Source organism: Notothenia rossii (genome assembly GCF_949606895.1).
Source record: "Notothenia rossii genome assembly, chromosome: 3".
Classification (NCBI taxonomy): Eukaryota; Metazoa; Chordata; class Actinopteri; order Perciformes; family Nototheniidae; genus Notothenia; species Notothenia rossii.
The window spans coordinates 54,345,460-54,356,023 of NC_136901.1; the positions used below are offsets into that span (position 1 = coordinate 54,345,460).

At 46.7% G+C, this 10,564-nt stretch overlaps 1 protein-coding gene across 1 annotated transcript; it reads left to right on the forward strand.

The window, feature by feature from the left end:
- Window positions 1-3,828: 3,828 nt before the first annotated feature.
- Window positions 3,829-9,238, forward strand: LOC307032971 (uncharacterized protein; the record flags this gene model as incomplete). The annotated part of the gene is made up of 9 exons (XM_079671241.1): window positions 3,829-3,885; window positions 3,978-4,228; window positions 4,315-4,446; window positions 4,783-5,110; window positions 5,299-6,100; window positions 6,201-6,410; window positions 6,513-6,953; window positions 7,093-7,197; window positions 7,297-9,238. 8 exons carry the CDS (start codon window positions 3,829-3,831, stop codon window positions 7,101-7,103), a joined length of 2,232 nt encoding a protein of 743 aa, XP_079527367.1. The 3' UTR covers window positions 7,104-7,197; window positions 7,297-9,238.
- Window positions 9,239-10,564: the final 1,326 nt, after the last annotated feature.

Below are 10,564 nucleotides of genomic sequence, written 5' to 3' on the forward strand. Positions count from 1 at the left end.
GATGTCCGTGATCGCGGCTATCTCGTCCAGTACTGCCGGTCCAGGATTACTCGATAGATCTTCGCAGAGCTCCGCTTGGTAAGTGGTTAGCAGCGAGGAAATGTTCAAAGCCCTGGCAGACAATGCTGCGGCTCTGTAGGACCGTTCAGTCATGGTTGACTGGAACCGGTCCGCCTTTGCCGGCAGCGTGGGGTTCCTGCTCGGTGTAGTCGCCATCCTCGGGAGGAGGTGAGCTGCCACCAGCGGTTCCATCGGCGGTATGCGGAGCAGGCCGAGCCTCTCCATACCGTCGCAGTCTAGGGGAGGAGGCACCCTGGATTGGGGCCTTGTTGCTGAAGGGCCGGTCTCTCCACGAGACCGACACCTCATCCAACATCTCCGGGAAGACCTGCAGGAGTTGCCTCTTTGTCCTCGTTGCTTGGGGCAAATTTTTCCCCTCGTAACGGGACCTGTAGGTCTCCTTGGCCATTTCGGGCCATGGGATGTCTAGGCTGGCTGCGGCACGCTGACACACGGCCTGCAGGTCTATGCTCAGACAGGGCGAAGCTGGTGTGCTATCGCCCGGGAGAGCAGCCATCGCTCCCGGCTTTGAAGCCTGAGCTGATGACACGAAGACATCATCGTCTTGCTCATCAGAGTCGGACAGGAGGAATCCAGAGGTTTCATCCTCTTCGTCCTCCATGTAGTCCAACTCCGGGACATCATCCGCGGGCGAGACCATGGTGAGGTCCAGTTGGGAGCCCCAGCTTGACACAGCGCGGGGCTCCGCTCGCACGTCCCTCGCTGTCACCGAGTCCCAGCCTGACACGGCGCGGGACTCCGGTTCTGCAGCTGCCACTACTGATGAGCCCCAGACCGACACAGTGCGGGGCTCCATCTCTGTGGTGGACGCCCCCGTGTCCTGATTTCCGTCCGGTAAATCAGAGGACATGAGGGAGTCCTGACCCGACAAGCTAGCTTGGCGTGCTAGCCGTCGGCGGAGGCTCTTGATGGTGAAGCGGGCACAATGTCCGCATGAGCCGGGGTTGTCGATAGCCTCCTGGGCGTGTTCCAGCCCGAGACAGGACGAGCAGACCTGGTGTGAGTCTGTGCCTGATATCTTCAACCCGCAGCCACAGAGCCGAGCCTCCGAGTCCCTGACTCCTCTGGTGTGAGGGAGAGAAGCGTCCATCTCGGTCGCCGTGGTGACGGCATGGAGAGGACCCGCTCGTAACAGGTACGTTGCTGAGAAAAAATACTTCCCCAACTGTCGTTAATCCGGAGAAAAAACGACGGTGTAGAATTTTATTCTCAAAGAATATTAACTGGTGTGTTAATACCCTTTTTATCTTCCCCTCCTCTGGTGTGAGAGAGAAAAAGAAAAAACGTCCTTGCTACCGTGGTGTCGGTAGTGAGGGAAGACAAGCTAGCAACACGTGTGTTGCTAGCTTGAAAAAAAAATCAAAACCTTACCTTTATTCCCGAGGAGAAAACGGCGAGGTCGATTTGCAATACTAACTGGTGTGTTGGTATTAACAGTCTTCTTGCAGAAGTATAGAAGTAGCCGGCGAGCGCCCGTCGACCGAAGGTTAGCTTCGTAAATCAGTCTGTGGACCGTTAAGCTAGCTAGCTACTGATCTTTCTCGAGATGTGCTCCGAAGCGAGAAGAGGTGTTTGAATGCCGCATGCGGCGTAGCGCAAGCTACTTATAGGGGGTGGATTCCCTGACGCTGACGTCAAGATCACCAGCCAATCAGGATTGGCGTAATGAGATTAATGCTTCTGTTTGCTCCGCGATGAGGCGCATCCCATAGTGAGACATTGAACGGAGTGTTATGAATGAGAACACTAAATGTTACTTTTCCCCTGTTTGACAGTCATAAAACCAAATTGTACAACCGTCACTCCATGTCATTTGACTATTTTGCCGTCAACTTTTACATGACGGTATATTTCAGTCAGTCAGTCTGCATCAAATTAGTTAGCATCGCCAGCATTGCTAACGCTAATGTTCCTATTTTAAATAAACGTTAACTGTCATTTTAATAATTGTCAACAGCCATGTGTAAATATGTACATCCGATTGACCGATTGTTATACAATTATTAGATTAATGGGCATGTTGTAATTAGCTTATTACACTTTTTGACCGTGGCAACACTAGCATTAATCATACAGCTACTGTATGTAGCGTAGCCCTTACGATAGTTGTTGACAATAGGTGCGGTGTATACGTGTATACTTATTAAGGTTTTACAATAACCAACTTTAATATTACCCACTGTAATTTGAGATCCCTATCGATAACGGGTCGTTTTATGAGTTAGTTTATGCGTTGCATGGTTTAAGTGTATTGTTAATATAGACACCTAAATGATATAATGATATGCTTTAACTCAGTATTATATGATAATATGAATAGATGTATAAGTGTGTGTTTATATGATGCAGGAGGGATACAGTATATTGTTAAATATATATTAAAGATAGATTTATACTGTATATAAGATTACATTAATTGTAATTCAATATACGTACACTCATAATTGATAGAAGGAGAACTTCATGGTATAAATATTAACATTATGTGTTTATATAAGATAATATGTGTAGATGACATGTATATATACACGCTTTGAGCACCAGGAAAAGCAATATATAAATAACATGTATTATTCATATTATTCTTATATATAACTGATAACATGGTATCAGTGTTGTTTGCTTTGCACTGTAGTTTGCTCTTAACACTTGTTATTTTACTTAGATGAGCACTAAACCCAAAACCCACAAAGCGATGGGAGATGCCGAATGGCTGGCCCGGCTGAAGGCCTTTGCTAACTCTGGAGTTTGGCCTTCAGAGGGGGGGAATAAACCAGCTCCGAGGCAACAGAAATGGTATGCCCTCTATCAGAAGGTAAAGTGTAGCAACACATGTACCTATTACTTAGTACTTATTAAATTAAAAGTATACTGTATTACTGAAAATAGACAAGATACTGGTGCAAATATTATCAATCGAGTGACTCACTCCAGACTAAAAAAGAATTGTGATCATTTCAGATGGAAAAATGCCCCATGCTGGCCCATAGACAGACCACCCTCTTTGGCGGGTCCATGGCCTGTAACTGTGGATATTACGTCGTTAAGGTTATGTATTTGAAAATAAAATAACATTATTGTTGTTCTTGCTTGCGTGCCTTTTACAGTGCTTTAATGCTGTTGCTTTTACATAACATGTTGTATTGCATTTCATGATTGATAGATTGAATGCTGTTGTTTTAGCCTGCCAATGCCCCGCAGTCTGTAGCCTCAGTCTCAGCCCCTGGAGCAACTGCCTCAGCCCAGCGGACACTCCTGCGGCCCCCTCCAAGTTTATCAATGGTAAATATTTCCTTAATAATTACTGTTTTGTTTTAATTATTTGCTTGTCTTGCACAATAAATTAACCTCTGTTTTTTCTCTTAGTACACTAAATCACGATTTAGTGGGTCACAATCTGCCTCACTGAAGCCACATTTAGTGGCTAGGAATTCCCCCAGCTCTTCCCCTCCGTCTCCATCCTCTGTGAGTTATCCCTCTACATCCTCTGTGAGGACCTCCATCCCTGCTCCATCCCCTGTGAGTTCTCCCTCTACATCCTCTGTGAGGACCTCCATGCCTGCTCCATCCCCTGTGAGTTCTCCCTCTACATCCTCTGTGAGGACCTCCATGCCTGCTCCATCCCCTGTGAGTTCTCCCTCTACATCCTCTGTGAGGACCTCCATCCCTGCTCCATCCTCTGTGAGTTCTCCCTCTAGATCCTCTGTGAGGACCTCCATCCCTGCTACATCCTCTGTGAGGACCTCCATGCCTGCTCCATCCCCTGTGAGCACTGCTGTAAACACCATCCTGGCAGTAGGCTCTGTGAGTACTGTGTCTACTCGTTTGTATGGCTCTTTTTTAAATCTAAATGTAGCCTTTATATATTCAACAATTTGTTGTTCTCGCCCGAACAGAATGAGTCTGGAGGAGATGAGCCAGCCACTGCTGCTGCAGCTTCATTCTGGTTGCCTCGGGAAATGAGCAAGGCCATCCCTGTGCAGGACCAGAGGTGGATTTCCAACACCCTTTTTAATTCTGGCAAACTGCGGCCACATTTGAAGCTGTGGTACGAGCCTCCTGTCCCAGCCCTCATATACCACCAGCCCCCGATGCCAGACCGCTTCTTCACCCATCGGTTGTGTGGATGCCCTACCACCTGTGGAACGTGAGGGTGTTCTGCCCAACATGTGGGAAGCAGCTGACGGGCGGGGGTGTCCATAGGAGGTCTCGGAAGGTCTTGGACATCGACAGGTATTACCTGATGGTGACAGAGACACTCAGGTTCAGCGTGTGTGTCGTGAACTTTCTGTCGACCAGTCAGACCGTGCGGGACCAGCTGGACCTGCCGCACGAGAAAATGTTCCGGCTGATTCTGAACCACAAGTGAGTAAAGTAGTTTTTAAAAGATGGTGATTGAGAAGACTTAAACCACTGCAAACAAATATATAGTCAACAATTGTATATTACATGGAAAATCATAACATTTAATACATTTCAAATGTCTTCTTAATTAGTTAAATACAGCTGTGGTATGATATACAGGCAACATGATATTATCACTGTCTTATTTTGTCCCCTCCTGGTCCCAGCCCTCTGTAAACTATTTAAACTAGAAGGTAAAACTGATATAAATTAACCTTGTGTTACATCTGATGCAATGGGTTTATCACACACTTTCTGTGTTTTGGATAAACAAATACAATGAAATGTGCATTTCAGGTATGCTTGTGACATCCGTGTCATTCGGTTGCTTCGGGAGAGAATACTCGGCAACAGCCCAACACGTCTTGTGAAGCAGCTGAAGGAGAACCATGGGGAGGAATGGCTGAACCGGTTGGCACACTATCTTGGGGAGTGTGCTGACTTTGTGGCTCGGCCCAGCCTCTTCCATGTGGTTTGCCAGGAGCCCCCAGAGCCCATCGACATCCCAAGCAGTCGTTGGGTGCTGTCCGTGTACGGCAGAGATATATTCTCCCGTATGGACCACATCAAGGCAAGCATCACCTCGACATTTGGTTCCATTTTAAAGATGGACTCAACCAAAAAGGTAATATATAATGTGACTGTGTATTCAATTCCAATGTATGTTATACTCTTCTATACACAATCATCTTTTTCCGCAGTGATAACATTACAAATATTGTTTCTATTGTACATGTGTTCAGTGTAATCGATCTACATACATTTACTGCTATAGATAATTTCTGCTTTAACTTCGCTGTTGTCACATTCCAGATCACAAAGAAGCTGGCTGGCCACGCCAAGGGGACAGCTCTCTGGGTGACCTACATTGGTAATGAGGTCGGCCGGATTGTGAAAAGTGTCCTCACAGTACAGGAGGGGCCTGCACTGGACACGATGGTCTCTGGTGTGATGGAGCGGTATCGCCAGGCAGCTGTTCCACCCCCAGTGCTGCTGTATGTTGACTGTGGCTGCTGTGTGAGTGACGGGACAAGCATGCTGCACAGCAGGTTCAGTGATTGGCCAGATCTCCACATTCGGCTGGACATCTGGCATTTCATGAGGAGGTTGGCTGTTGGCTGCACCACTGACGCTCATCCCCTTTACCCCACCTTGATGGGCTGCCTGTCTGCATGCATATTTGAGTGGGACGCAAGGGACCTCACTCTGTTGCGGCAGGCAAAGAGGGCGCTACTCGTGCAGGAGGGTGTGCCAGGTCTTACTGATCAGATGGTGGACGGAAAGATCAGTAAAAAGGAGCTGAGCCTCTACTGCCGCAGGAGGACGCGCGGGGAAGTGGCCACTATCACCCTCATTGAGCAGCTGCTGGAGAAACTGGGGGGGAATAATGGGAGAGACCTTATGGGGGTGCCGCTGCTGGAACAGGTGCGCATGGAGCACATTTGGCGTGTGCAGAGACGCCACGTGAAGTGCATCCAGGATGTGCCAGGTGTGCAGCTGTACACCTTGACAGGAACCACCACAAAGAGTGGCATCCTGCTTACAAAGTACCGCTGTGCAAGAGGGTCTACATCGCTGGAGTCATTCCATTTTCACCTGAACAGTTTTATTCCAGGTTGGTTCAATTGTGTGTATGTTTTTCTTTATGACATAAGTATTCAGTTTGAAAAGGAAAACATTTTTCAATGGCAAAAAGTATTTGTATTTGTTCCCAGGAACTAGTGCACATGCACTGAATTTCCAATTGTACCTCCTGGAAGGCCTGAACAGGTGGAAGCAGGATAGAGTGGCTGCTGCGGTGACCAGCAAGCAGGCATCACTGCTGACATATGCTGGGGATGTGGCCCACTGCGTCAACACCAACAGCCTCAAGGTGTTTGACCGAGCATTTGTGCCGACCTTCAGGCCGCCTGCCAAATACACAGGTATGTATAATTGATATCTGGCTTCATTACACTTTTGGTTTAAGGTTTCTGTGAATTTACTAAGTTAAACAACTATCATTGCCATGTGATGATTTTTAACAGGAGAGCTACTTGGTGTTGACTACTTGCTCAGTCAGACTGGACGGCCTCTTCCAATCATCCCTGATTCCGAGGAGACTGAGAACATGTTGGAGGATGTGGATGAAGGTGAGGAAGAAGAGGAAGATGAGGGCTTTGAGGAGCCCACAGTCCCAATCCTCCTCCTTGATGACCCAGGGATCTCCATCTCCTCCTTGCCTTGTCCCTCTGCAACACTCTCCCCCTCCCAGCCTGCGGCCTCCTCCCTGGTAGCTTCCTCCTCCCTGGTTGCTTCCTCCTCCCTGGCTGCTGCGTCCGAACAAGCTGCGGCATCCGCCCATGCTGCTGACTCCCTGCACCCTTATGCCTCCTCTCTAACTGTTGCTCCCTCTCTGCCCTCCCTGTCCGCTGCCTCCTCTCGACCTTCTGCCTCCTCCCAGGCTCCAGCCTCGATACCTCAGCCAGGTGTCTCTTCAGCACTTCTTGATTCAGCGCCTCCTGATGAGTCTGGGGTCTATAAATCAATATGCAATTATGTGTTTTAGCTGTGGTTGTCCTTTTTCACTGTCCTCACATTATTTTTCTCTTTTCTATATTTTTGCAGGCTGTGGATGACTCTGGCATGGCAGGCATGGACCGAGTGGACAGCTTGGCAGAGTGTCTGGTGGAGCTGAGGAACCAGCTGACTATGGTCCCAACAAACCAGCAGGTCAGGATCATGAACAGTAAAGCTGCTTTTCCTCTGTGCATATACAAGTTCACAATTTGAGATATTCTTGTCTCATGTGCTGTGTTCTCCCTCTCTCAGGTTAGTTGCTCTGTGATAGAACCTGCTGGACTATGATAAGCAAAGGGTGGTTTTTGCTGCCAGACATCAGAGCAGGCTGGACACAGGGCGGTTCAAGTCTCCGAAAAAGAAGCAGGAGTTCACTCAAGGGGTGGAGAGTTTGAAGAGGCATGCTCTCACCACCACTGCCCCACTTGCACAGTGGCCAGATTGCTGCCGCCTGATTGAGGCAATCTTTGTCAGGCTCTGTGTTATCCACCGTAGTCCCGGGAAGAGGGGGACTGGCACAGTGTCAAGATGGGATCTCATCCTGGAGGACTACAGGAAGATCAGGCGCCGCATTCTGTCCAATGGGACAGTTATGCAGCAGACCACCCTGCAGCTGGTGGACGTGAGCCACACCACCCTGGTGCAGTGGCACAATAAGAGGGTGAAAAGGGAAGACAATACAGTGGTGTTGCAGGGGCTGGTCTTGCCTAGCCGCCTGTCTGTGGCATCTGACCCTCTTCCCCCTGCCAATGTTGGCCCCCAATCAGCAGCCCCCCAGCCAGGTGTTGCTCACCATTACATCCTCCCAAGTAGCACCGTTGGCCAGGTAAAGCTAAAGAGGAAGGCCTCACCCACAACAGCAACACCGGCAACTGTAAAGCTGCGTCCCCAGCTGCGGCTATTCCCTGCTCCACCCTCTGGCCCTCAGATGGTGCGGCAGCTATTCCCTGCTCCACCCTCTGGCCCTGATATGGTGCGGCAGCGACAGCTCTTCCCAGCTCCAACTTTAGGCCATTGCTCCTGGATTTTTAATCCAGTGACCTCACAGGTGCCGGTCCAGGTCGCTGCTCCACAGGCTCCGAATGCCAGCCTCTCCTCTGTTCTTCCTCCTCCTGCTTCTGCTCCTATTCCTGCTCCAACCACCCGAAAGCTGACCCGCAAGGTTGTGTACAACACGTGCAAAAAGTGTGGGAAGTTTCGCACAGCGGAAACTGGACACAGCCAGTACAAGGGAGTTGTTTACTGCCCCTTGGTTGAGGCTTTGCCAAAGGAGCAGTGGCTGACCGACATGAGGAACAAAAAGTGACAAGTGTTTCCGCCCCCATAGGCATTGACACTTAATTATGTATATACCTTAATTTTCGGACTATAAGGCGCACCTGAATATAAGCCGCAGCAGCTAAATTGAATGATGTGTACATATATAAGCCGCACTGGACTATAAGCCGCAGGTGTTTTAATGTTTAATTACCATATGTAAGGGTTCGTGCACAGAGGGGATTGTCGGGAAAGAGATGGCTGTTTGAGGAAGCTCCCATTTATTAACATTTCAACAAACAAGTTGCATATTTGCATAACGTATTCAAGTGTTACCATTTAGTGCAATAGTAGCTACAGAACATGTACTGTTCTGTGTAAACTGTACTGTATCAAATAGCGTTTCAGACACACAAACTTTTCAACTTTCAAACTTAAACGGTGTGCTCCCAGCGCACGTTTAACACCTTTGCACAAACTGTCTCGCTCTCGTAATGTCTGTCTGTCTTGCTCTCTTTCTGTCTCTCGTACCACTCTCGGTTCCACTTTTACGCGCTACCTGTCTCACTCTTTTCCGGCCTCCAGCTTTTCCTGCTGGAGCCCGTCGCTTAAAGGTGGGGGGCGCGGACCGGCCATAGAGCCCATAGAGTTAAAGGTGGTGGACTGTAACATGTAAAATCCATAGATTTAGGAGGTCCCCTAGTGGCCGTTAGCTGTAAAAATCCATAGATTAGCCGCACCGTTATATAAACCGCAGGGTCGAAAAATGGGAAAAAAAGGCGCAGCTTATAGTCCGAAAATTACGGTAGTTTGGTTTACAGTTTTATAGTTATGTGTGTATATATCTTATGTATAAATTGTATATAGTAATTTTATCTTCTATTTAAGAGTGTTATTATCATTATTTTGTTATACCGTTTTACTACTGTTTTAAATGTTATTATGTTTAACTAACATAAAATAAAGGTTTGGCTTTTTCAAGTATGCCTAGTGTCTCTCCAATACTTGTAGTGGAGTGCTATGTTTACAATTTCTATACTTTTTCGTTCACCTGTTTGAAAGCCAACAACAAAATAATTATAAAACCTATACCGTAGTTGATATTAATGTAATGGTTATATTTTTATTATTTATCCACAGCACACAAACAATGAGTTTCAATAAAAATCCATATCGGTGACTTAAAAACTATCCCTGATTTAAAAAAAGTATTTAATAAACTTGAAAGAAGTAAATAAGTTTTACTTAATATTTAATATTGAATAGAAATGTATTAATAGTTAACTGTATAACACAAGTCTTATCAGTCAATATTTCTAATGAATTAATGTTAAGATATGCAACACAAGCACTTTTATTCCTCTCATGTTCTATATATTATACACTTCAATACTGACGGAGTTGGGATTCAATCCTGCAATCTTGTGGATGTGTTTTCCGCCTCAAGAAATAAACAAATACATACTTTTTTTGAAACACTACTGTATATAAACACTTTTAAATGCTACAGAAGGGAAATTGGGAACAGGAGAATCGTTTTTTTCTCCTCTTTTCTCCTTTTTCTTCCTTTTTCTTCTTCCCACTTCTTCTTCCTTCTTCCCCCCCCCCCTTGCAAGACTATTGTTCCCCAGCTTTGGCGCAGTGGATAGAGCCTTGGTGTTGGGATCAGGGGATCAGGGGGTCACAGGTTCAAACCCCACTGCAGTCATTATGTTGTTGTGTCCCTGAAACACTTCACCCCAAATTGCTCCTGTGGGGATTGCCCACAGTATTGAGTATGTAAGTCGCTTTGGATAAAAGCGTCTAACAAGTAACATGTTATATAATAAAAGACAATAATCTGATTTCAAACTTTGCCCTAAAACCTTAACTTCTCCTATGTCTGTATAATGCCGCTGAGTATGAAGTCAGTACAGAGGCATGTACTGGGATTGCCTCAGCAAGTAAGCAATCTAATTAGATTTGAACAGTAAGATGGCCTCTGCTCTGTATTGATTCCACAGCTTGTTTGGTTGCTGTTTTGATTTGTTATGTATCAGAAGTTCACTACCCCAGTGGTTTGGCATTTATTCTCATACTAGCATTCTGAATCATACATCATCATCTGCCCACTGTGGTGGTACACATGTTTGGCTGTTTGGAGTTCATCCAGGCATAACAAACCGAACAAGAACTCAGAATAGTAGTGATTTCTAAGGGTCAGCTGAGTCTTTCACTGCTATTGACTGATTGTACATGGTTAAAAAAACTGTTGGATTAGCAC